The 26,991-nt window shown below is 54.1% G+C and overlaps 1 protein-coding gene across 1 annotated transcript in view; it reads left to right on the plus strand.

The window, feature by feature from the left end:
- The first annotated feature begins 4,100 nt into the window (after positions 1-4,100).
- LOC142024653 (uncharacterized) overlaps positions 4,101-26,991 on the plus strand; it is a 33,394-nt gene continuing 10,503 nt past the window's right edge. Inside the window, exons 1-9 of the mRNA XM_075016805.1 lie at positions 4,101-4,324; positions 5,827-5,948; positions 7,126-7,276; positions 9,596-10,763; positions 19,648-19,803; positions 21,586-21,842; positions 21,894-22,174; positions 22,517-22,602; positions 23,960-24,086. Of these exons, the coding sequence (XP_074872906.1) occupies positions 5,915-5,948; positions 7,126-7,276; positions 9,596-10,763; positions 19,648-19,803; positions 21,586-21,842; positions 21,894-22,174; positions 22,517-22,602; positions 23,960-24,086 (2,260 nt within the window). The 5' untranslated portion in view covers positions 4,101-4,324; positions 5,827-5,914. The remainder of the gene's footprint in view (positions 4,325-5,826; positions 5,949-7,125; positions 7,277-9,595; positions 10,764-19,647; positions 19,804-21,585; positions 21,843-21,893; positions 22,175-22,516; positions 22,603-23,959; positions 24,087-26,991) is intronic.

Raw genomic sequence — 26,991 nt, forward strand, 5'->3', positions numbered from 1 at the left:
AGGCTGGCAGCACTTAGCAATATTTCCTGGCATCAGTTAGAAACTGGTTTGTGATTGAATGAGCCTGGATTCAAGAGAGGAGAACCTTAATTGTCAGATCTGAAGGTTGTAGTTGAGGATCGGCCTGGGTAGAAGATTCGTGTATCAAAATGGGGAAGAGCAGACTGATGGCAGCGGAAGCACGTAATGCAAGTGCTAATAATCGGTAACTCAGACAATGTTTGACCATCTCATTCAGCGGTTTTCAAGGGGTGTGCCGCCCCACGCTGGTGTGCCAAGAGATCTGTGCCAGGGCAAAACAAAAAAGCAGCCCAGTAGCACTTTAAAGATGAACAAAATAATTTATTAGCTAGTCTTTAAAGTGCTACCGGATTGCTTTTTTGTTTTCATAGTATATAGACTAGCATGGCTCCCTCTCTGTTACTGTCCCAGTGCACTCAGATCCCATCAATTTCCTCTCACAGTGCTGCTTTACAGAGCATCCATGGCGGGCGGGGGGAATCCATGTCCCTGTGCTAGCTGGAGCTCAAACATCAAGGCTGCCTGAGTCCCAGCCTGCACGGGTTTGGTCAATTTCCGCCCCCAGTGGCTCTTTGCAGAGTGAATGCCGACCCCACAGGGCCCCCTTTGGAACAGGAGGCAGCTGAAATGCTACTTCCCAGCCTGAACAGGCTAGTGGGGAGCCTGCCCTCCTTCCCTGCTGTGCCAAGTGGGGAGGGAGGAGCCTGTAGGAACCGGGAAGAAGTTCAAATGTCGTATCTCAGCTCCAAGGGGCTGGCAGGCAGGGGTGAAATTTATGAGCAATCAATTCAGCTGAAGAAAAGTGGGTGTGTTGTGGAAATGTTTGTTTAGATGTAGGAGTTCACAGAAGCTAAGGCGAATAAAAAAAATGTATGAGGGTACACGTCTTATACAGCTGGAAGGAACCTTGGTAGGTTATCTAGCCCAGTCCCCTGCCTGCTTGGCAGAAACAAGCACCATCCCTGCCCCCTGGCTTTTTTCAAGTTAAATGTATTGGCCCTAGATCCTTAAATGACCCTCTCAAGGATTGAGCTCACAACTCTTGGGTTAACAGGCTAACACACAAACCACCAAGCTATCCCTCTCTCAGCCTGATGCTATTGTAGTTTTATTTTAATTAACACAGCTTTGGTAGGCAGCACTACATGAAAAAGTGGTTCTATAGAATTATTTTAAGCTCTGAGAGCAGGTACCTACTGCAGTAGTGGGTGAGCCTGTTCTGAGGAATAGGATCCTGGGGCATGAAAGTAGGTTGAATTAGATATCCCAACCCAACTCTAAGAACTGACTGCAAAAATCTGAGTACTACATAGAACATAGTGTAAGGGGGGGGAAAGTTAGAAATGAATAGTGCTATTAGGACTGTTTTGACAGTGAACAGCTGTTCTCAATGCATGAAGGTACCAATTTTGCACATTAAGCACTTATTCAGAGGTGAGTCAAACTGCTACAGCCCCATCCCTTCATAAGCACATTACTAAGTCTCCTGTGTGATTGCAGATGCTAGATCACATACAGAACAACAAAGAAAGATACAGAGAATCTCCTAGTGGCCCTGTCTCACCAAGACAGAGCCCGATTTTCATGCAGAGTCTTTCTGAAACTCACACCCACCCATTCCTCTCACTCACAGCAAGAAAGTAACAAACAAACTACAGGCCTGCAGCTTAGGTGAGACCACTGCATCCATATCTCACTGCCTTATCTGGGATTTTCTAAACACAAAGCCACAGTAATAATTCTCTGTTGTCCAGGTGGTTTCAGGACCTCAATCACTGGGGATGCAACTCCTCCATCTGACAAATGAGCAGTAGGCACAAGAGGCCTTCCACCCCCAAATCCTGGGTTTTATTGAGCATGCACCAAACATGGCAATTACTTTCAGCACCCTAGACAGAGTTAGCCAAATTCTGAGATGGTGTTGGAAGAATATTTGAGATAAAGCCATGGCACTCCCACATCCTGAACACTGCATACAGATGTGTTCGCCTCATCTCAAGAAAGACGTATTGGCATTAGAAAAGGTTCAGAGAAGGGCAACTAAAATGATCAGGGGTTTGGAATGTGTCAGGTGTGTCATTATTGGACATTTTCAGCATCAGGAGCAGCGTCAAACAAGGATGTGTCCTTGCTCCGACATTGTTCGGGATCTTCTTCACGCTCCTCCTGAAGCATGCCTTTGGATCTTCAACAGAGGGCATCTTTTTGCACACAAGATCTGATGGGAAACTGTTTAATCTTGCAAGGCTGAAAGCTAAATGTAAGGTGCGGGAAGTCCTCATCAGAGATATGCTGTTCGCAGATGACGCTGCTGTCGTGTCACACACAGAAGACCAGCTTCAGAAACTGCTGGATCAGTTCTCCAAAGCGTGCAAGGACTTCAGGCTTTCCATCAGCCTGAAGAAGACAAATGTACTTGCTCAGGACGTTGCTGAACATCCATCAATCAGCACTGACAACTATTCATTAGAGGTTGTCCACGAGTTCGTTTACTTCGGGTCCCCCATCACTGACACCCTGTCATTGGAGACTGAGCTAAATAGGAGGATCGGAAAAGCAGCCACAACTCTGTCCAGACTCAGCAAGAGAGTGTGGAATAACATCAAGTTGTACATGCACACCAAAATGCAAGTCTACAGAGCCTTCATCCTCAGCACCCTCCTTTATGGCAGCAAGTCTTGGACCCTGTACGCCCGCCAGGAAAAGAGGCTGAACATCTTCCACTTGCGCTGCCTCAGGCGCATCCTTGGAATATCATGGAAGGAAGAGTGTCCAACACCGCCGTCCTTGAGCAAGCTGGAATCCCAACCATGCACACCCTCCTCAGGCAGCGGCAGCTCCGCTGGTTGGCCACTTCCACAGGATGAATGATGGAAGGATCCCAAAAGACATCCTGTATGGCGAGCTAGCCTCTGGCAAAAGACCTCCCGGATGCCCCCATTTGCACTACAGAGATGTTTGCAAGAGAGACCTCAGGGAGGTAGACATCGAGCCGCACAGCTGGGAGGAGCTGGCAGACGATCGCAGGAGATAGAGGCAGGAACTACACAAGGGCCTTCAGAAGGGTGAGATGAGGATCAGACAGCTTGCAGAGGAGAAGCGAGCCCACAGAAAGCACAGTAAGGACCTGCCAGACACCCAGGACACAAGCAACAGATGCAGCAAGGACTGTCGCTCTCGTGTGGGCCTTCACAGTCACAGTCGACGCTGCAAATGATGATTCCAAATGGAACTACGAAGGGCGCGATCCATAGTCTACATAGACTGAAGGATGCTACTACTGCTAGGTGTGAAGAGAGATTAAAGAGACTAGGACTTTTCAGCTCAGAAAAGAGGCGACTAAGGAGGAGTCTGACAGAGGTCAATAAAATCATGACTGGTGCGGAGAAAGTGATGGAGGAAAAGTTACTTCCTTTGTCCCATAGCACAACCACTAGCGGTCACCAAACAAAATGAATGGGCGGCGGGTTTACAAGTAACAAGAGGAGTTTTCCTTCCCAGGGCGCAGTTGCCCTGCGGGACTCCTGGCCAGAGGAGGCTGTGAAGCCCGGGGCTTTAGCAGGGCTCCTCCAAGGACTGGGCGCACAGGCGGAGGTTAGCTCCAGGGGTGCTTGTTAGCCAGGCTGGGCCGGGCTGCTGCCCGAGGCGGGGGGTGGGTCGCTTCGGGGACTCCCTGAGCTGCTCGCTGCCCCGGGGGCAGCTGGCATTGGCCACTCTCGGCAGACAGGCTCCGGGTGGGCGGAGCTTCGGCGGCCCCGTGGGGCCCGCTTCGGACAGCCGCAGCTCCCCGTGGCCAGGCTCCCCCCGGCTGCAGCCAGCGCGACTCGCCCGCCCAGACTGCGGCCACGCAGGGCTGTGAGCCGGCAAGAAGCCCCCGCCCTCCCCTGCCGCCTGGGAGCGCCCCGCGCCGGGGGCAGCCGGGCCGAACCCCCTTCCCCGGCCCGGGCCGCGCGGCAGCTCCTGCTGCGACACCGGCCGCGCTCGCAGCCGGGCGCAGCCGCACACAGGGAGCTGCCGGCCCCGCCCGAGCCCCTGGCTCCGCCCCGCTCCTCCCTCGGCTTCGCCCCGCGCCCCGGGGCCTCGCCGGGCGCTCGCCGCCTGCTGGGCCTGACCCGTCCCGCCCCTCCCCGGCCCCGGGTGCAGCTGCCGGGAGCTGAGGGGTTAACTCCGCCCCTCCCGGCTCTGCCCCTGCGCCTCCTCCGGGCCGAGTCCCAGCGCCCCCCGCCCGCCCGGCCGGCCGGGGACAGCCCGGAGCTCCGCCCGCCTCGCCCCGCCCCGCCGGAGCCGCCACCGCCGCCGCTAGGTGAGGGGGGAAACCGGGGCGGGGCTAGAGCTGCTGCTCCGTCCCATCGTCTCCTGCCCTGGGCTGACGCCCGCCCCGGCTGCGGGGGACGAAGTGACCGGGCCGGGGCGGCGGGCGGGGTAAGGGCCGAGCGGCGGGAGACGCCACCTGCGGGGGTTGCAGCGACAGAGCGGGGCAGAGGGGCCGCCGCCGCCACCCCCCCCCCGCAGCCCAGCCACTTCCAGGGCGGCCCGATGGCCAGGCCGGGCCAGGCGGGTCCTCCCTGGAGAGCCCCAGGCCAAAGGCGACGTGGGTCGGGGACGTACGGCCCTAGAGCTCCCTCCCCGGGGGCAGCGTCCGGCCGCTCTGCGGGGCCGGAAAGGGCCCCTTATCTGCCCCCCAGCAGGGCACAGATGGGCTCCAGCTGCGGGGCTCCCGCTGGCTCTTCCTGGGGGCCAGAGAAAGAAGGGTGCCCTCCATGGCTGGCTTACTCCCGAAACCGCCCTCGGGCTGGCCTCGAGCGCGTCCTAACCCAGGGGTCTGCAACCTGCGGCTCCGGAGCCGCACGCAGCTCTGTAAGGATCCAAACACACAAGCAGTCCAGCGGCACTTTAAAGACTAATAAGGTGATTTATTAGGTGATGAGCTTTGGTGGGACAGACCCACTTCTCCAGACCAGACCAGACTCAGTATTTAAGGCACAGTTATAAGTACCTTTTCCAGGGGAAGGAAAGGGTCACCTGGTTGCCTAGGTTACAAAGAGCCTTGAGGGCCATTGAGTATATGCAAGAGGTCGTCACACAGACACTCCCCTCACCCCTATGCACTGTTGCAGTAGCTAGGGAAACTGAGGCACACACCTGGTGTTACTCCAGGCCAGGAGGAAACACGTGCAACCAAACCAGGGGAATAAAATCCTCACACCCATTTCATCACAGGCTGGTCCCAGGCCAGCCCCAGGCATCTAGTTTCTGTGCAGATCTAGCGAAAGGGGAGTACGTACAGCTCCTATAATTAGGGGACAGCTGTTGTGGAAGTGTGGCAGGTCGGGGGGTCAGGAGCATGACCAGAAGGAACTGCATGACAGCTCCTCTGTCTCTCCGGGCCTGTAGGAAGCCAGATTATGTTAGAGCAGGATGAAGGCTGCTCTAACTTACACCAAGAGCCTGGTAGGAGTTTACATAGACCCTGAGGGTAAAATGAGCAGTGCCCTGATGTGCCACCTCGCAGGGCTGGGCTAGCAGAACTGGTGAACCAAATAGCCAGACACACCCTGAAAACGAGGCTGAGATTTCTGCCTGCTCTGCGCAGAGCCACAGGGGGAGGTTTGAACAGCTGCTCAGCTGGTGGCAACGGGGCGCTGCAGACAGCACAGCGGGCAGCCGCTCTGGGTGTACAGGGTGACTGGGAGCTAACGTGAGGGCCAGGCAGCTGGCAGGGGGTGTAATGCAGGCCAGGCTTTGTGGGAGCTCTGACCCTGGCGACAGGGCACACTGTGAGATGGCCCCTCCTTGTTTCAGCAGCTGGTGCCCTTGGAGGAGGCGGCTGTGTATTTCCCCCGGGCAGAGGGCGCTGCTGGGCCTGGCTCGGAGAGCCCTCTGCAGGGACATCATGCAGGAGAATTTGGAGGCTGTGACCTTGCTGGGTAAGGATCCCTGTCCCTCGGGTACTGCAGGCTGGGCGCCTTTGAATCATCTCGGTTGTCCTGTGTCCGGGTGTGTTCACTGGCCACTCAGCCAGACCTGCCTCTGTCACCCCGTGCTGGGTGTGAGACTGTCCCCCTGCACCTCTCTCACAGACCAGAGACACGGGGATGCAGCACCGGTGCTGCTCTTCCCGTAAGCGAGTCCCCCAAGAGGGAGAAACCCTCTGCTCCCACCCCTCCTTCCCAGGGCAGGATCAGCCTCGAGGCCTATGACACTTCTGCCGACTTGGGGATGGACCCCTGTTTTGTGAGCTGGCTCGGCCTCACTCCCCAAGTGCCCGGCTTTGGAGGGGGCTGGGACCTCTAAGTGTGCAGGTAGCACCTCTCCCGAGCAGCTTCAGCGCTACTGAAAATCCCACTAGAAGCCCATCTGCAGCCGGAGGCTCCTAAGGGCCTTTAAAAATCCACCTTCAAGTCAGTGCAGATCCTTAAACTCACTTGTGGCAGCTCCACGCCTGATGGTGGCCTTTCCGGGCTCTGGGAATATTTCCCTTGCTGTCCCTGTCTCTGCCCAGCCTCCCTGACAACCCCTCGCCATATAGAGTAGGTGGGATCCCATTTGCTTTCTGTCCCGAGCAGGATTTCCCCTGCCCAAACCCAGCATCTCCTCCCGACTGGAGGCAGGAGAGCTGTGAGCCCAGGGTGCTGAGAAAAGGGAGCTCCCAGCTCAGAACTGGGAGGTTCCCCTCAAAGCCCCATGAGCTCCATCTCTTCTGCCTCTTCCCATCTGGTCTCCTCCTCACCTGCCCTGACCGGTCACCTCCACTCTCTGGGCGTTCAGCTGGGGCGTGGGAGAGAGTTGGTCCTCACCACTCACGACTTCTGCTCCCATCCAGTTCTCTTCCAATCGGTTACATTGGTTTGTCCCCCCTCCCCGGCTCTTGTTCCCATTCCCCTGGCATGGAGCGACAGCCAGAGGAGGTTGTGAGAGCCTCTGGCAGAGGCTGGTGATGGCTGACAGGAGAGGGATCACGTCTGTGATTACCTGTTCGGTTCACTCCCTCTGGGGCATCTGACATTGGCCTCGGTCGGCAGACAGGACGCTGGGCTGGACGGGCCTTTGGTCTGAGCCAGTCTGGCCATTCTTATGCTCCTGTCTGGTCTCTCTCCATCCTAGCAGGCCAGGAGATGGTGAATGAGAACGAGGAGGAGAAGCTGCAGCAGGAAAGTGCTGAAGAAGTGGAACAACACATGGTGCTGTCCGGCCATCCGGAAGAGAACGTCTCCCCGAGCCCTGAGCCGGGGGCTGGCCGGTGCAGCCTGCGCAGGTGTTATGCTTTTAAGCACGTGGGATTTTTTCCAGGGGAAAACGCAACATGCTTTGTTCATTGTGAACACCACAGAGCAGCGGTTAGCACATGCGCACACACACCAGAGTCTTACCAGTTAACATTCTGGTTCCCAGTCTGTTGCTGGCTTTCAAGCACTTGGCCAAGCTAATGAAATACGAGGCTGGATCAGGATCAGGTTCCTTCAGCCCGGGCTGAGATCCTGATTGAAGAGGCAGAGAAACCCAACTTCTGAGGCAGAGCAGCTCCCTTCTTAGCACTGTTTTCTTGCCTTGGGATCAGTGGATTTTGCATCCCTTTGGGAGCGCTGCTGCTTTTCTCAAGTTTCTTAATGTTTCCTTAAGTTGTTCCTATCATCTCTCGTGGATTGTGCCATCCTGCTGATTCTAATTATAGTCTTAGAATCCCAGGGCTGGGACAACAACCAGACCTGTTAGTCTATAAGGTGCCACAGGACTTCTCACTGTTCTTGTGGATGCAGACTAACACAGCTACCCCTCTGATACTGGAGCTGGAAGGGATCTCAGGAGGTCATAGAGTCTGACCGCCTGTCCCAAAGCAGGACCAAGCCTAACTAAATCATCCCAGCCAGGGCTTTGTCAAGCTGGGACTTAAAAACCTCTAGGGATGGAGATTCCACCACCTCTCTAGGTACTGCATTCTGGTGCTTCACCACCCTCCTGGCAAGCAAGGAATGTATGCAAGACCTTCACCAGATGTTCTAGGAAAGGCCCAGGACAGACCATTTCACCCTCCTAGTGAAATAGTTTTTTCTAATATCCAGCTTACACCCCCTGCCACTGTAACTTCACACCATTGCTCCTCGTTCCGCCATCTGTCCCTACTGAGAACAGCCTCCTTTTGTCTCCTTTAGAACCTCCATTCAGGAAGTTGGAGGCTGCTGTAAAGTCCCCCCCAAAGCAGCACGCATCACTGATGACTGCCGGCTTCCTCCTTCAGGGCTGTCAGTGTGCCCACTCCTGACCTTTTAATGAGGTTACGCAGCAGTGTAGGTCTGTCCTGGTCCCTTCCGTAGAACACCTGGTGAAGGTTTTGTCTACAGTCCTCACTTGCACAACGAGGGGCTTTCATTAGCACAGAGAGACATCAGACATCAAGTTGGTTTTAACCACAACTCGTCCGCCTTTTCTACAGTCTGATTTCAGCATCAGATACAGGTTTAGGTTGAACATTAGGAAAAAGTTCCTAGCTGTCAGGGTGGTTAAATGCTGCGATAAATTGCTTGGGGAGGTTGTGGGATCTCCATCACTGGAGACATCGAAGAGCAGGTTAGAAAGACACTTGTTGGGGATGCTCTAGATCAGGGGTCGGCAACCTGTGGTTCTGGAGCTGCATGCGGCTCTTTAAGGACTCCGTTGAGGCATCTGGTGCTCCTGCTGCTGCTGCCTCTTGCAGCTCCCTGCCCCACCGCTGCTGCAATAATGGAACTCAGTGTAATTGGTTTAATGGCCTCCAGGGCGGCGGGAGGGGTCTGGCCATTAAACCAATTAAATTGAGTTCCGTTATTTCAGCGGTGTGAGGGCAGAGAGCACTGCAGGTGGGGGAAGCGCTAAGCCTGCAGGAGAGCTGTCGGGGGGGGGAGATCTCCTTCTGCTGGAGCCGCGCAGCTCCCCTGAGAAGGAGGCAGGCTGCAGAGGAGCAGCGTCAGTGCGTAGCTGGAGGACTCGTCGGCTGAGGTGGGTTAATCCCAGGGTGGGAGGTTGGGGCTGAGAGGGGTTTGCAGAGGGGAGGGAATATGGGGATGGGGGGTGGATTTTGGGGCTGGGGCTGGTAAAACCTGGAGAAGGGGACTGGGTTTGTGGGCCAAGTGGGGCAGAGCTTGGGAATGGGGAGACTGGAGGGTGGAGGGTTGATGGGAACTTAGCTCCTTCCTGCTTACGAGCCTGTCCCCGGGTGCAGCATTTTCTGTGTCCTCATTTGCTCTCCGGTCCAGGGGTGAACATAACAAATGTCCTAACAGGTACAAACCCTTGTGTGTGGCTGTGCTTAAAACAGGGGTGACAGAAGTCTGGTTTGAGGTTATTTATTGAGGACTGTCAGGTATCCACGTGCGTTGCGGCTCCTGAGGGATGGATTTTGTAATGGGATTTGAAAACGTGGCTCTTCTCCCCATTTTGGTTGCAGACCCCTGGTCTCAGTGGTGCTTGGCCCTGCCGTGTGGGCAGGGGGCTGGACTTGCTGGGATCGCGATGTCCCTTCCAATTCTAGCGTTCTGGGAGTCTATGACAATGTGGTCCTAAACTAGGTACACCTGAAATAGGATTTCCTACTGCGCAGGTCCCAGAGGCAGAAGGGAGAGCAGCCGGTGGGGAGAAAGCTGACTGAAGCGGTGCCCAAGGAGATCCCTGCTGGAGAGCGACCGAACACGTGCGGTGAGTGTGGGAAGGCTTTCCGCTGGAGGTCAGCCCTCCTTGACCACCAGAGAATCCACACGGGCGAGAGGCCCTTTCAGTGCGGTGAATGTGGGAGGAGCTTCAGCCGGAGCTCCAACCTCACCACCCACCAGAGACTGCACACGGGGGAGAGACCTTACAAGTGCCCCGACTGTGGGAAGGGCTTCAACCACAGCTCCAACCTCTCCGCGCACCAGCGCACCCACACGGGAGACCTGCCCTACAAGTGTCCCGAGTGCGGCAAGAGCTACAGCGTGAGCTCCTACCTCCTGCGGCATCAGAAGGTGCACACGGGGGAGAGGCCCTACCACTGCGATGAGTGCGAGAAGAGCTTTGGCCAGAGCTCGACCCTGGTTATCCACAAGAGAGTGCACACGGCTGAGAAGCCCTATAAGTGCCTGGAGTGTGGGAAGTGTTTCAGGAACAGCTCTGACCTGATTCGGCACCAGAGAACTCACACGGGGGAAAGGCCTTACAAATGCAGCCAGTGCGGGAAAAGTTTCAACGAGAGCTCGCACCTCAGCCGGCACCAGAAAACCCACACCGGGGAGAGAGCCTGCCAATGCCTCTGGTGCAAGAAGTGCTTCAAGAACAGCGCCAGGCTCCTGAGACACCAGCGAACCCACACCGGGGAGAAATCCCATCAGTGCTCGGCCTGCGGGAGGGGCTTCAACCGGAGCTCCAACCTCATTGTCCACCAGAGATCCCACCTGGAGCAGAAGCCCTACAAGTGCCTGGACTGTGCGAAAACCTTCAGTTGCAGCTCACAGCTGATCCGCCACCAACGGACCCACACGGGAGAGAAACCCTACGTGTGTACCGACTGCGGGAAATGCTTCGCCGTGAGCTCGCAGCTGACGTCCCACCAGAGACTCCACACCGGGGAGAAGCCCTACCCCTGCCCCGAGTGTGGGAGGTGCTTCCGGCACAGCTCTGGGCTTGTGTCACATCAGCGGAAGCACAGCAAGGAAGGCGGCCCGGGGACCGTCCCGCTCGTGATGATGGCCCAGACTGTTCTGCATATTACAGTGGTACCCATGCAGAGCAGCACTGCCTAGAGCCCACGCAGGAGAGAGACACTGAGCAGCTGTAGGACGAGTTGGAACTTCCCCCAGGACTGTGTTTCAGGGAGAATTCAGGGGCGCGATTTAGTTCTGTTGTGTCCCAAGTGTCAAATGTCTGTTTCTGTGGGGGGGCAGAAACAGGGTTTTATTGTTTTTGGTCAAAAACCTGAATGCCCAAACCTGAAGTGTTCTGCTTGGAAAATATTCTTCCCTTGCCTCATGGGCATTGTACTTGGCTGGCCTCCCTCGTGTCCCCATTCTCCCCTGCGGGCCAGGCTCTCTGCTGCATCACGGCCCCTGTGGGGCCCCACCTCCCTTCTCGCATGCTGTGCTGCTATCCTAGTGCATTTCCCTGAGCATGTTTCTGGCTCAGCCCTCTGGGATGCCCCTGCCTAGCCGCTGCGTAGAGGTACCCTGGGGGAAGAGCATGGTGCATCATGGGTAAGGCTGCGAGTCTGTCATGGTGCTCATGGAAGTCACAGATCCCATGGGTTTCGGGGACCTCCAAGGCTACTGCAGTCTGTGTCTGACCCCCTCCCTTTCCCTCAGCAGCAAAGAGGGCCACACCCTCTAACACCGACAGATTTCCCAGAGGCCCCTCCGCCCCCCTGCACCAATGGCACCCCCAGAACTCTGCAGAACAGCCACAATTTGCTCATTGATCATGATGTCGTTGATCACGAGGCTGTGAATTTTGTACATTGCCTGTGACCTGTCCCTGACTTTTACTAAAAATGCCCATGACTAAAACTTAGCCCTTTATCATGGGACGCGAAGGTGAACCCGGCCTGTTGAGAACAATTCAGGCATGAGAAATCCAAGCTATAATTCGCACAGGGCCCTGTGATGACATTTCCCATTCCAAATAATTTGTTTTATTTTTGACCCCTGTTTTCTTTTGAGTGGAGAACAATTCTTCGCAAGCAGAAGATGAGATGAATATGAGTAACACTATTGCAAAGAAAGCAAATGCTATTCTGGAATGTATTAGTAGGAATGCTGTAAGTAAGACATAAGGTAATTTTTCCACTCTGCTTCACACTGATTGGAGTATTGTGTCCAGCTCTGGGTGCCACATTTCAGGAAAGGCGAACAAACTGGAAAAAGTCCAGAGAACAGCAACAAAATGATTAAAGGTCTAGGACATGTGGGGGAAGATTGGTGGCAAAAATGGGCTTCTTTCCTCAGGAGAGGAGAATCATAGGGTTGGAAGAGACCTCGGGTGGTCATTGAGTCCAGCTCCCTACCTAAAGCAGGATCAACACCAACGAAATCATCCCAGCCAGGGCTTGGTCAAGCTGGGACTTAAAAACTTCTAGGGATGGAGAATCCACCACCTCTTTCAGTAACACGTTCCAGTGCTTCACCACCCTCCTGGTGAAATAGTTTTTCCTAATATCCAACCTCCTCTTCTCCTTCTGTAACTTCAGACCATTGTTCCTTGTTCTGCCGTCTGTCACCACTGAGAACAACCTCTGGGGGACAGTTGCCACACGTGGATGGACAAAATAAGAAGACAGAAGAAGGACCACTGCCTGCAGCCAGGATGTGAGCCCCTAATGCCATGGGGGTTGGGGAGTTTGGACACTACTCCCTTTACTGCACTTTCCCACCTGTGAGCTTATGTGGCTCCTGACAGTCCTCTCCCCAGTCATATTACAGGGAGCCTTGGCCCCTCTCTCATAGAATCATAGAACACTAGAATTGGAAGGGACTTTGAGAGGTCATCGAGTCCAGTCGCCTGCCCTTACAGCAAGACCAAGCGCCATCTAGACCATCCCTGATGGATGTCTGTCTAACCTGCTCTTGAATATCTCCAGCGAGGGAGATTCAACAACCTACCTAGGCAATTTATTCCAGTGTTTAGCACCCTGACAGCTATGAAGTTTTTCCTAATGTCCAACCTAAACCTCCCTTGATGCAGTTGAAGCCCATTGCTCCTTGTCCTGTCCTCAGAGGACAAGAACAATTTTTCTCCCTCCTCCTTGTAACCCTGTTTGAGGTACTTGAAAACTATCATGTCCCCTTTCAGTCTTCTCTTTTCTAAACTAAACAGGCCCAGTTCTTTCAGTCTTCCCTTGTAGCTCATGTTCTCTAGACCTTTAATCATTCTTGTTGTTCTTCTCTGGACCTTCTCCAATTTCTCCACATCCTTCTTGAAATGAGTTGCCCAGAACTGGACACAATACTCCAACTGAAGCCTAATCAGCACAGAGCAGAGCAGAAGAATGACTTCTTGTGTCTCGCTCACAACAGTCCTGTTAGTGCATCCCGGAATCATGTTTGTTTGTTTGTTTAGTTGGTTGGTTTTTTGCAACATCATCACACTGTTGACTCGTATTTACCTTGTGGTCCACTATGACCCTTAAATTCCTCTCCACAGTACTCCTTCCTAGACAGTCACTTCCCATTCTGTATGTGTGAAGCTGATTGTTCCTTCCTAAGTGGAGCATTTTGCATTTGTCCTTATTAAACTTCATCCTGTTTACCTCAGACCGTTTCTCCAGTTTCTCCAGATTATTTTGAATTTTGACCCTATCCTCCAAAGCACTTGGAACCCCTCCCAAGCTTGGTATCATCTGCAAACTTAGCAAGCACACTCTCTATGCCAATCTCTAAATCATTGATGAAGATATTGATCTGGTCCCAAAGGAACCCCACTCGTTACACCCTTCCAGCATGACTGCAAACCATTAATAACTACTCTCGGAGAACATTCATCCAGCCAGTTATGCACCCACCTTGTAGTAACCCCATCTAAGTTGTATTTGCCTAGTTTATTGGTGAGAAGATCCTGCAAGACTGTATAAATGCCTTACTAAAGTCTAGGTATACCACATCCACCACTTCTCCCTTATCCACAAGACTTGTTATCCTGTCAGAAAAAGCTATCAGATTGGTCTGTCATGATTTGTTCTTTACAAATCCATGCTGGCTGTTACCTGTCCCATTATGTTCCTCCAAATGTTTGCAGATGAATTCCTTAATTACTTGTTCCATTACTTTTCCTGACACAGAAGTTAAGCTGACTGGTCTGTAAGTTCCTGGGTTGTTATTTTTTCCTTTTTTCTAGATGGGCACTATATTTGCCCTTTTCCATCTTCTGGATTCTCTCCTGACTTCTAGGACATTTCAAAGATGATAGCTAAAGGTTCTGACACCTCCTGTATCAGCTCCTTGAGTATTCTAGGATGCATTTCATCAGGCCCTGGGGACTCTCAGGCTGTGTGCACCCCAGGGAGTGAACCTGGGGATTTTTAGGTGCCTAATGGTTAGACACTGGGGTGTGCTGTGTCAAAACGCTGGAGCCACTTCATGAATACAGGCCTTACTTTTGACAAAATTGAAGTTTATACTCTGGAGCTTCAGAGCGGGGCTGGTGTCCTGCCCTAATAAACGTGCAGCCCAGGGAAGAAAAGAGCATTAGTCAGGACCAAACCAGACTACAGCAGAGGCCAGGAAGGCCTGGCCCACACTGAATGAGCAATGGCCCTCGGGGGTGTGAAAAATCCCCATTGCCGCGCACTGTAGCCATGCCAAGCTAACCATGCTGGTACAGATGCAGTGAGACCCATGGAAAAATGCTTCCATCAACTCACTGCTGCTGTTTGCAGAGGGAGTGTTCCTACGGCAACAGAAATGGGGGTCATGCCAGAGTAACCACACCTCTCCAGCGGTGCCCCTCCAATCACCGCTGTGTAGATGTGACCTAGAATGTCCCTGAGCTGGACTGACAGTTCCACCTACCCTGAAAAACCAAGTGTTGTGACCTGGCAGGCTAAGCAGGTGGGTTTGTCTGCGGACCAGTTTCACTGGTTAAATAACGAGGACCGTGTACGCTGAGCTCAATGGCCCTGTGTAAGTAAGATGCCAACAGCTGAAAGCTGCAGCCGACCAATTCCAAACTTCCAGGGTAAGTGCTTGGCATTCGTGCAGGGTGGTGGGACTTGCTTGTCATCCCTGCAATTAGCAGCCTCCACCCCACCCCACAACCTGTCTAACGTAATCCAAACCCGACAAAAATTTTGGTTATGTTTACGTAAAATTCCCTTTTGGCACATATAAGCAATTAAGTCTGTGGAATGTACAAACTCTTCATTGGTCTAGAAATGCGAATACACAGACCTCAAACAGTCACAGATTTCAACATTTGTAATGGGATGGATGAGCCTGAGACCCAGCAGCCGACCCTGCTGCACTGACCTTATGAAATTTGCCCCACTCTGTGCACCCTTGCAATAAAGGACAGATTCCTTCCCCCCCGCCCTGACTCTTTTGTGACAGAAAACTGTGAAATCACAAGTGGTCACTCAGGTTGTAGCTGTGCCACAGTGATGGGAGGGGGACGTTATGGGCAGGGTTAGTTGTCCTGCTCTCCAGTTACACTTCTGTCAGCTCGGCTCCTCACCTCCTCCCCACAGGGCTTAAATTCCCTCAGGGTACTCACAGGAGCCCCAGACCTTGGTACTTCAGCCCCACTGATTGTAACAGGGCTCAGCGCTCCTGCCCAAGGCATCTATTACCTGCACAGTTGTAAGACTCCAGCATGACCTTTCCTTTCTCTGTGCCCACCTTCCTAATCCTCTGTTTGAGTGCTGCTCTGTACGCATTCCCTATGTCTTCCTCGCCACGTCTCGTCTCTTCTCTTCTTAAGCTGCACCTTTTATACTTTCTCTTGAGTTTCATCTTGATGTTTGCAGTCACTAGACTGCGGTCCGAGTCCATATCTGCTCCTTGGAAAGTTCGGCACCACTCTACTGATGTTACCCATCTTCTTATCGAGATCCTATCTATCGTGTTCTTGGACTTCCTGTCGTTCAATCGCCACGTCCACTTCCTACAGTCCTTTTTTGGAATCTCGTGTTGCACATCACCATCTCGTGCTCCGTAGCAAACTCTAGTTGTTCTTCAACTTGTTCATTTCTTTCTCCGTATCCAAACCTTCCCAGGACTCTTCCAACCTTCACGTTCCAATGTCTTCCAATGATCAACACATCTCTTTGGTATCTCCTCCAGTGTCTTTGTCAAGTCTTTATAGAATAGCTTGACCTTTGCCTCCGTACTGTCTGACATGGGTGCATACACCTGAACAACCAAGATGGTGAATGGTTTTGCTTTGAATCTCGCTACCATCATTCTTGCACTCACCGGTTTGTATCCTAACAATGCTCCTCTGGCTCTTTTGCTAAGAAGGAATCCAACTCCTGCCTCATGCTCTGTTTCGTTCCCTGAACAAGTGACTTCGCAACCGCGCATTTTTCCTGATGCCATCCAACACATGTCCGTTTTGTTGCATTGGTATCTCTCCATCTCCTTTTGAACCAGCTCTAACATTCCAGTTGCCCACAGTGTTCGGACATTCCATGTTCCAACTGATAGTATATGTGTGAGTTGTAATTTTCTTTCATAGCCAACTTTTTGACCCAACCCTGGTCACTCGACTGGTATTGCGGACCTTGTTTATCCAGGCGACATCCGAGCTGGCATCTTTTATCAGTTAGTCACACCGGCATCAGATTTCATTCATATATTTGTTTCATAATCAGTGCATCAACGCTCATCACGCCAACCTTCTTCCTTTATCCAGACTTGGGACTGGCACGGAGCCCCTAGAGTTAGGAATGCAGCCACAGAGAAAGATCTAGAGAAGAGAGTGGAAGGGATAGCCACAGCAATAGAAGAGGCAATTGAGCAGATGGTTCTGGAATAAGAGAAGATCAATAAGAAGTAGATTACGCAGGAGACTCTGAAGTTGGTCCAAGAGAAGAGAGCAATGAAGATCAGAAGGGATGTTTCTGAGAGGGCGGAACAGCAATGTAGAGTGAAACGCAACAAGGTAAGGAACACAGCCAAAAGGATAAGACAAAATGGTTAGAGGAGCAGTGTGAAGATATAGAGAGGTATTACGGAGAATGTAAGACCAGGGAGGTGGATAAGATGATTAGGGGGTATTAATAGGAAGTGGCAGCCAAAGCAGATGGCGATCAAAGATGAGAACGAAGAAGTGCTCATGAACAAGGAGAAGGTTGTGCAGTGATGGACAAGATATTACAGCGATCTGTACAAAGCACAGTTGGACCCAAGTGTCTCAGAGAGACTGATCAAAGAACTGAAAGAAATATCCTTGCCAAGCATCAATAGTGAGATCAGTATTTCGAAGGAGGAAGTAGAAAGAGCAGTGAAATGACTAAAGAACAAGAGCCCTGGAAATGATAAGATCATGGGGGAGATGATCAAATACTGCAGCAAATGTATGATTCAGGAAATGCTCCGACTATAATATAGCAGGGAGAGAAGGGAAGGCACCTCAGAAATGGAGAAGATCCATGTTAGTGGCAATACACAAGAAAGGAAGTGTATTGGAGTGCAAGAACTACAGAATGATTGGCCTAATGAGTCATCTAGGCAAGGTGCTGGTGATGATACTGATGGAGAGACTGAGATCGCAGTGTTAGCCGGTGGCCAGGTAATGTGCGGTGAGGTATTCCCCTGGGTCCTAAACAACCCAGTTTGTTACTGTTAGAGCAGGGAGCTCCTAGCACTCTCACCAATGGCCAGGCTGTGGTAACCAAACGGTTAAAGTTCTTTTTATTGTGCTGGCTGTGTTACAATGACAAAGAGTAACAGCAGTCAGGCTTAGATCTTAACTGGTTACAAGTTTATTAAGCTACAGTTATAAGCGTGTGGTTACAAAAGGCTATTGTCAACTTCTTATATGCTAGCAAAGTACAGGTGTTAACAGGTTATGTTACAATCAATACAAAGATATCTGTTGCCATCTAACACAATGATATCTTGATACAACGACATCTAGTTACAGAGCTCTAATTCTTTAACTGTGCACAAAGAGAAAGGAGACCTTACATGGGTATATCTTACCCTCTCTGCGTCTCTCGATACCAGCGTAGCCAAGCCGGATCAGTCACTTAATTCCGTGGAAAGACGAATACGAGGTTGGGCGTCCCCAGTTGTGGACCTCGGGAGGCAATCACCTGACCTGACCAGCAGGTAGTTGGTGGAATGCACTCAAAGTTAGAGTTCTGCTGGGCCCACCTTTATACCCCCTTTTAGGTTACGTATTCTCTTTCTTATCTAAGGTGCCAGATCGTACTGGTCTGTCTTTGTGATGCCAGTTTGTTAAAAGGGCAATTCTTACTTAATTTGCACTTGTAAGACAGGAGATAAGCAATTTAGGAGTACAGGACATTCTTTTTGTGTGGGCGGAGACTTCCTCTTCTGGGATGGCTGTGTGGTCATCATATCCATCAATGCCAGCTGGAGTGATTTCCTGAGTTCCCCCCGGCCTTGTTGACAGTTTGGTCTGTTAGCCTTTTATCTGTACTTTCTGTTTCTCAGGGTCACTGTGAGCTAGCACATCTGGGCCTCAATGAGAGGCATCAAAGACTGTGCTGTCAGCAGCCGTTTCCGTGCCCTGTGTGCTTGCGAGGCTCCTCAGTCGGGGGGCGGGGCAGCGAGCAAGCTGGCTTGTAAGGGGGAGACTTTGTCTGGCTACACGCAGATAGAACAACATCTAGTGGATGAGCAAGTGGGATTCAGGATAAATAGAGGTACCATACAGCAGATATTGGCACTAAGATCGATAGTGGAGAAAGCTCGATGAAAGAATAAGATCATCTACAATTGCTTTATAGATTTTCAGAAGGCATTTGGCTGTATAAATGAGAAAGTGACTTGGGCAGTGCTGGAGTCATGTAGAGTGGATAGCAGACTGATATGGTTGTTGAGGGATATCAATGACACTGTGGAGGCAGCAGTGAGAACATGGTGAGACTTGGGAAGTTGGTTTAGAATGAGCAGAGGTAAGAGACAAGGAGATCTGATATCACCAAGTATCTTCATCATGCACTTAGAGAGAGCAATGCACAAGATCAAGGAAGAGGTAGAAGGGATATTGGTGCACAGGAAAAGAATTAACAACTTGAGGTTTGTGGATGATATAGTTATCACTGAGGAAGATGAGGACAAGTTAGCAAGAATGGTGCAGGTGTTTAACGAGGAAGGGAAGGGGTACAGAGTGATTATGAACCTTGATTAAACAAAAACAGTGGTATTGGAAATAAGGACATGGGAAGGAAGATCAGTGTAGACAGGATCAAAGCAGAGAAATTAGAGAAGTTCAGGTATCCGGGGAGCAACATAATGTAAGAAGAAATAGTGACTAGAATAGTGAAAACACAAGTTGGGAGAGTGAGGAGCCTGAATTCCTCTGTGAACCCCACCTGAACGATGTATCTTTGACTGACGAGGACACATGGCTGCGTCCCTGTCCTTCCTCTCTGCCATGTGCCTGGCAAGAGATCAGACTGCCTGACCACAATGACCCTCCTGCCCCCATGACAGTAGCAATCTATGAAATACAGGGTTTAACGTGAAATAATGCTGGACCAAGGAGAGGTGAAGACTCCACCCTCTGGTGTTCCTGTTCCTTAACTCCCCAAGTTTTATTGTCGTTCAAGAGTTACACGTAGGCTACGGGTGTACCAGTCAGTGTTGCCAAAACTGGTGGAGCCTCCACACACAAAATGAGTTTTGTTGACAGTTTGTTGACGAAACTCAGCACTCATCTGGCAGCGTTCTGCCTCCCAGCCATGAGGCCTAAGGCTGCTGTCAATAGAGTCTCTTGACAAAAGAGCCGTGTGGGCGCTCTGGTGGGCCTCCTCTCATCCAGAACAACGGCGTCTCCAGAGGAAGAGCCTTCTGCCCGGTGTCAACAGTGCCACTGACAGGGGCGCCGTCCTTGTTCCCGAGAAGGTGGTCCCGCTCTGAAGTAGGGGCAGGTGGTTGTCCCTGTCCCTGTCCCTGCCCTCACCCCGATCTCTGCCGTGTGTTCTGGACCTGCATGTTGCCCTAGCGGAGCACTTTCACCTTCGCCCACGCCTGCCAGAGTGTGCAGGTGGGGGTGGCCGTGCTCCACCAGGGCTTCAGCGATCCAGGTGCCGCCTGGAGCATTGCAGTGCTTCGCAGTCAGGTCACGCAGGACGTCTTCATAGGCCCAGAGGGCCAGCAGGTCCCAGATCTCATGCCCTGACCAGGATGGAGCCCTTTTCCTGCTGCCCTGAGCAGATCCCTGGGATCCCTCTCCAGCAGTCTGCGAGGGCCCAGGATGCTCTCCGGCAGCCTGGGACATTTTAGGATGCTGCTGGGAGTGGCTGGTCGTGTGTGTCCCTGGCCATATGCAGCTGTGCTGGAGCCATGCCCCCAGCTTCCTAGTGCAGTCGGACCCTTTAAACGCGGCTGGATGCGCAGACCTTAGAGCTGTGCTGTGGTGGGAAGGGTGTCTCCCAATGCCACCTGGCCAGTGCCATGGAGGAGCGCTCTCTTGGCAGAAGGGGCCCTGCATATCTGCATGACACTTCTGTCGATGGCACGCTGTTGACCTAGGTGTCGTGCCTGTGCGGGGACGGTATAACGCTGCCGGCGGCTGTGCTGGGTTTTGTCGGCAGCCTCTTGGCAGTGCACTTTAACTGTGTAGATGCTCAGCGAGTTTTGCTGACGAAAGCCCGGTTTGGTCCACAGAGGCTGCCCGGGGAGATGTAGCCCGTGTCCTGGGAGAGTTGTTTGTTTAAGGCCTTTGCTCTTTTCCCGACACTCTCCACAGGAGAAATTTTGACTTTTCCTTCTGTTCTCTGGTCATTTGCTGTCAAGCCAGACTGCTGTGATGAGTCTTGTACCCAGAGCAAGGCCTCCTGCTTTTCAGGGTGAGTTTTACTGGGCTGCGGTTACTGTCTCATCTCTTCAGCTGATCACTTTGGGCTTCCCGTCTTCCTGCCTGACCCACAAACTGAGCACTTCTGAGCCATGAGTGTAAGTGAACTTGCAGTCTTCAGTTCCCGAGAAAGAAACGTGAGACAAGTTAATGTAACCCTTCTGCCAGAAGCAGCTGGCAGCAACCAGTTCAATATCTAGGGGTTCCTGTTCATCCATCTCACACAGAACTGGCTTAAGCCCCCACCCAGTAGCCTGGGAAATTCACACCTCCCCCCCCGGGCGCGTCAGAGGGGCAATGCTTCCCCACTCCCCAGCACAGAGTCTGAGTGTAGAAAAGAAACTTTTAATGAAAGAGGCAGAAAAGTCACATGGCAGAAGCTTGGGAAAATCCCACCCCCAGAGTTCATAACCAACCCCCAACTAACTGTCCCAGCTCAAATGCATTGAGCAGTGTCCTGGCCTCTCTGGCTCATCAGCCCAACAGTGTCAGAGTCCCATTCACATACTTGAACTTCCTCTGTACCCTGCTTCAAATGCCCCACTCCTAGCTCTGTCCAGTCATGCAGGCCTCGCTGAGCCCGAGGCAAGGCCACTTTTGTGCTGGCACAGTGTCCTGCGTGCTCCTACCAGCCAGCCACTTGTCTGTAGTATTGTGAGTTTTGCTGTAGGCAAAAGAGTGGGGCCTCAACCTGCCAGCAGTTTCAGCTCATAGTAGTTTCAGCGCTGGACCTCACCCCAGCAGCTCACTGTCCACCAAAGTAGTTTCTCACCCAAGAAGCACGGAGCCCCCAAGCTGCAGACCTACCTTGGAGCAGTGGGGGAAAAATTTATCAAGCCACTTTCACAGCGATGTGGCCAAAAAGGCTCCCAGCCCCTCTTCCCCCCCCCAGTGCTGCGATGGGGACAGCCCTGCGTGAGCCACACTTTACACGGGGCTGGTGACTGCCCTGTACCCCCCACAACAACTTCAGCCAGTGGTGAGACGCCACAATTGTTACACTGGGTGACAGCATAAATTGTGACTTCACAACATGCTGTTTTCAATAGACAGCAGCTCCTGGCTTCCCCTGCTGCTCATCAGAGTGTTCCCGAGGCATCGCCCGCGTGCACCTTCGCGTTTGCCCGCAGCCGATCCCCTAAGGGGACGGTCCCGGACCCCACGGCGGCAGCCCAGCCCCGCTGCGGGCACAGGCCTTGCGCGAAGGAAGACGACGGGCAGAGCAGGGGCTGCGGCGGCGCCTTTGGATGGCAGAACCGAGGGAGGGGGAAGGGCGGGGCTCGCAAGGACCCGCTGTCTCGCTGCCAGACGCAGGACAGCGGCGCAAAACTGGCCTCTGTGTGGCTCAGCGGTGCGCTGCGCTGCGACGAGCCGCTGCCCGCCGGGTGAAGGGCGCCCGGGGGGGGGCGCGGCGGCGGCGGCGGCTGCGGAGCTGAGCGGGGCCGCGGGCGGGCTCCGGCTGCGCTCGGACCAGGATATCCACGTTCAGCTTCCGGGGTGAGACCGCGCCGAGCCTCCTCCATTGCGGCCGCCGGGCCGAGCCGCTGCGCCCGCGCGCCCGCCCGGGAGCGGGTTGGAGAGGAGGCGCCCCGCGGTGCCCGGCGCTGCGCAGCCCCGCGCCCACGGCCCCCCCCCCAGCGCCCAGCCCGGCCGGGGCAGGAGCCGCCGCCAGGTGAGGGGAGGGGGCGCCCCGCGCTGGGGCCGGGCCGCGAAGTGACTCTGCCCCCGCCCCCCCGGCTCTGCCCCCCCGCGCCCGCAGGGGCCGGGCCAGCCCCGGGAGAGGGACCGCCCCGGCCGGGCAGGGGCAGCGGGAGCTCCCTGCAGCGCCCCCGGGGCAGCGACTGTCCTGGGCAAGGGGAGGAAAAGCCAGTTCCCGCCTCGCCTGGCCCCCCCCGGGGGGCGCTGGGGGAGACCCCGAAGGCACCGGCTGAGCGCCTGCCGCGGGGAAAGCGCGGGTGGGAATCCGCGTGGGGCCCCTCCTGACAGCTGCCCCCTCCTCTTCTCGCCCTGACAGGCTGCAGCCCCGCGCCCCCTTCCGGACTCCAGCCCGCTCCTGGGGCATGGGGCGGGGACATGGCAGGAGGAGCAGAGCCGGCTCAGGTAGGGGCTCTGGGGGGCTCACGCCCTGGGTACCAGCCTGTCCTGGGGGGTTGGGCACGTGTGTGGGGCGTGGAGGGGGGCAGAACCCTAATGCGCCTTGACGCCGTGGTTGCGGGCCGCTGGGAGTTTGGGAAGGGAGCTCTCATCTCTGCCCTGGCCCCACCGCTCCTGGCTGGCAACGACCCGCGTGGGTCTAGCTGGGAGCATCTCAGCCACGTAGCGCGGAGAGGGGCGCCAGGGGGTGCCGGGCAGCGCTTCCAGATCCAGCTGTTTGAGCTTGTGTCCCGCAGGGCGCTGGGTGGGGGAAAAGCTGCTGCTTTTCACCCGTGTTTTGGAACCCAACGAGTTCTAGTTTTATCAGGTTTCTTGCAACGTTTGAACCTTTCCGTTTCCTTTCCGACCCATCCCACGGTTGGCCCTGCCGGGCTGATCGCAGCAGCAGGAGGCGGCACTTCCCGGATAGTGCTGCTGCTGGGAGTAATGGACTCGGGAAGGGAGCCGCCAAGAGCCTGTGGGTGCACGCAGCAGGGGCTGCCGGCCTTTCGGAAGGTAGCGCTGGAGCCGTAGTTTGCAGCCAGGGTGGTGCGGCGCAGCGGTGTGCCGTGAGAGCTGTCCACGTGTGCGCTCTTTGCCGAGCCAGCGTGTGTGTCGGGGGGGGATTAATGACCCCACGCCAGCTGGGGCTCAATCAGCCAGGCTGCCTGAGTGCCAGCTGCTGCGGCTCTCTGCAGAGCTGCCATGAGGGGAAGTGCCGACCCTGCAAGACCCCGTTAGTGCCAGGAGGCAGCTGGAATGCTGCTTCCCAGCCCGAACCAGCTGGCATGGAGCCCGCCCTGGTCCCTGCTGTGTCAGGGGGGAGCGCCAGGAGCCTGTTGGAGCCGAGATTCTTTCAAATGCCGCATCCCAGCTCCACGGGGCTGGCGGGGTGGGGAGCTGCTTTCAGTGGTGACTTGTTTACTCCGCGTCCCTAGCACGGCCCTGAGCAGCTTTGGAAAATGTGTCTGTGCTGGGTGTCTTCTGTGGTGGATTTGAAGCATCAATGCATTTGATCCTTGTTTAGCTTGTCTGCACCACTCTGTTGCAAGCCTCTCTAGTAAGCCTGTGACCACAGCAAATGCAAGGAAATGGGACGTTTAGGAGCAGTGGATTCAGCTGAAATAAGCGGGTGTGCCGTGGAATTGTTTCTGTCATGGAAGTGTGCCGTGATACCCAAAAGGTTGCGAACCACAGCTCCAAATCACCTAGGGGGGCACTAACCTGATCCCCGCAGGGCAGAGTTCAGCGGAAGGCTGGGCCAGCGCTGCTGAGACTGAGCCGCTGTGGCAGGCCGCTCTGAGTGGGATTCTTGCTGTTCCAGATGCCGGTGACCTTTGAGGAGGTGGCGGTGTATTTCACCAAGGAGCAGTGGGCTCTGCTGGTCCCAGATCAGAGAGCCCTCTACCGGGACGTCATGCAGGAGAATTATGAGACTGTGGCCTGGTTGGGTAAGGATTCCTGTCCCCTTGGGTACAGCCTGTGACCAGAGGGGCCTTTTCCCGTCTCACATTCATGTAAGGGACCAGGGAGGGAGCCCTGCACAGAAGCCAGTGCAGGCGGTTCAGAGACCCCACGTCTTAGAGTGCATTCCATAGTCCCTAGATCACATGTGAGAGAGCCTCTTCCACATCTCTTCTCATGGAGCAGGAGCTTCTGGGACTCACCAGGGACGTGCCTCTTAATATTGCCAGTGATGGGAACAGGAACACGCTTATTCCCCCGAATTCCTGAGCATGGTGTAAACTCTCGGTGCTTCTCTGTCCTCCTGCGACTCACTGCTAGCAACCTGACTGTTCAGCTTGCGGTAACGTGCACAGGCCCAAGAGGTCGGGGCCCTGTTCTGCTAAGCACAGGGCAAATGTGCAATAAACGAGAGTCGGTGATCTGAGCAGTTTACAGCCCGTAAATCTGCTGGTGCACACAAAGACAAGGCACCTCTGTGCAGTCTGGCAGGAAAGCAAAGTTCCATCTCTCAGACTTCAGTTCCTTTGGAAGTGGTGATATTCCGCCCTCACCTCTTAGTGACTGGGTCGGACGCAGCGGTTGGAGGTGCCTGTCTCAAAACCACGTGCAGCTCTCGGCCTCCCGAGAAGGCGTCTGTTTCAGGGCTGAAGAAAGAAGAGCCCATTGTAACCATATGGTCCCGTTTGCCCAGTAAATTTTACCCAGAGGTTCCCAATACCTGGTGGGTGAGCTTTTGTAGAAAGATGCCTGCTCCTGATGTGAAGTCTCCATGTGATGGAGAATATTCCCTGCCCTTGGGCAAATTGTTGCCCTGGTTAATCCCCCGTCACTGTTAAACCTCATCCCCTTATTGCAGGAAGAATTTATCTAGCTTCAGCTTCCAGTGTTGGATCATTTCACTGCTTTTGCCTCCTAAATTAAAGACCTGCCTGCCAACGTGAAATCTCCTGCCCACGTCGGAAGGTGCTCAGAGACCTGCCTGCCATGTGAAATCTGCCCACGTCAGTAGGTGCTCATAGATCTGCCTGTCACTCGAAATCTCCTGCCCACATCGGAAAGCGCTCAGAGACCTGCCTGCCATGTGAAATCTCCTGCCCATGTCAGTAGGCGCTCAGAGACCTGCCTGCCACGTGAAATCTCCTGCCCACGTCGGTAGGTGCTCAGAGACCTGCCTGCCACATGAAATCTCCTGCCCACGTCGGTAGGCGCTCAGAGACCTGCCTGCCACGTGAAATCTCCTGCCCACGTTGGTAGGCGCTCAGAGACCTGCCTGCCACGTGAAATCTCCTGCCCACGTCGGTAGGCGCTCAGAGACCTGCCTGCCACGTGAAATCTCCTGCCCACGTCGGTAGGCGCTCAGAGACCTGCCTGCCATGTGAAATCTCCTGCCCATGTCGGTAGGTGCTCAGAGACCTGCCTGCCATGTGAAATCTCCTGCCCACATCAGTAGTTGCTCAGAGACCTGCCTGCCACGTGAAATCTCCTGCCCACATCAGTAGTTGCTCAGAGACCTGCCTGCCACGTGAAATCTCCCGCCCACGTCGGTAGGCGCTCGGAGACCTGCCTGCCACGTGAAATCTCCCGCCCACGTCGGTAGGCGCTCAGAGACCTGCCTGCCACGTGAAATCTCCTGCCCATGTCGGTAGGTGCTCAGAGACCTGCCTGCCATGTGAAATCTCCTGCCCACATCAGTAGTTGCTCAGAGACCTGCCTGCCACGTGAAATCTCCTGCCCACATCAGTAGTTGCTCAGAGACCTGCCTGCCACGTGAAATCTCCCGCCCACGTCGGTAGGTGCTCAGAGACCTGCCTGCCACGTGAAATCTCCCGCCCACGTCGGTAGGCGCTCGGAGACCTGCCTGCCACGTGAAATCTCCCGCCCACGTCGGTAGGCGCTCGGAGACCTGCCTGCCACGTGAAATCTCCCGCCCACGTCGGTAGGCGCTCGGAGACCTGCCTGCCACGTGAAATCTCCCGCCCACGTCGGTAGGCGCTCAGAGACCTGCCTGCCACGTGAAATCTCCCGCCCACGTCGGTAGGCGCTCGGAGACCTGCCTGCCACGTGAAATCTCATCTGTATCAGGACAAAACCAGGCCTTGTAAAATTATTTTTGCTGAAGGATCCTCCCAGAGCAGAGAGAAGCCCATGCATTTGGGAGCACCTGGCCAGCGGTAGGCCCCGTTAGATAAGAATACATCTGACCAGTGGTGCGTCTAGCCCAGTACCCTGTCTTCTAACTGTAGCTGCTGCCCGATGCTTTGGAGAGCATGGACACAACTGGCGGTTCTGAGTCATTCATCCCCTGTCGTCCACTCCCAGGTTCTAGCAGTCAGAGGTTTAGGGACCCCCAGAGCTTTGGGTTGAATCCTTGGCCATTCAGGCAACAGCCACTGAAGGAGTCGTGCTCCAGGGATGTAGCTAGTTCTCTGAACACGGTTATGCTTTAGATCTGCACAACATCCCCCCGGCAGTGAGTTCTGCAGGTTGACTGTGTGGTGTGAAGTGATTCCTTTTGCTCGTGGTAAGCCTGCGCCCTTTAATTTCATTGAGTGACCCCTGGTTCTTGGGTTACGTGAAGGGGTGAATAACCCTTCCCTATTCGCTTTCTTCAGACAAATCCTGATTTCGTAGACCTGTATCCTACCCCCATCATCTCCGTTCTCAGAAGAACGTTTCCAGTGATTTTAATCTGTCACTGTAGGCAAACTGCCCCCCACCCCTCGTCACTTTTCTTGCCCTTTTCTGTACTTTTCCCCATTTGTATATCACTTTGCCGAGATGGGTCTGCCAAACCTGCATGCAGCGTTCAAGGTGTGGGTGCACCATAGGTTTCTATAGTGGCATTCTGACATTTTCTGTTTTTCTGTCGATCCTTTTCCCAGTGATTGC

The sequence above is a fragment of the Carettochelys insculpta genome, chromosome 22 (assembly GCF_033958435.1).
Source record: "Carettochelys insculpta isolate YL-2023 chromosome 22, ASM3395843v1, whole genome shotgun sequence".
Classification (NCBI taxonomy): domain Eukaryota; kingdom Metazoa; phylum Chordata; order Testudines; family Carettochelyidae; genus Carettochelys; species Carettochelys insculpta.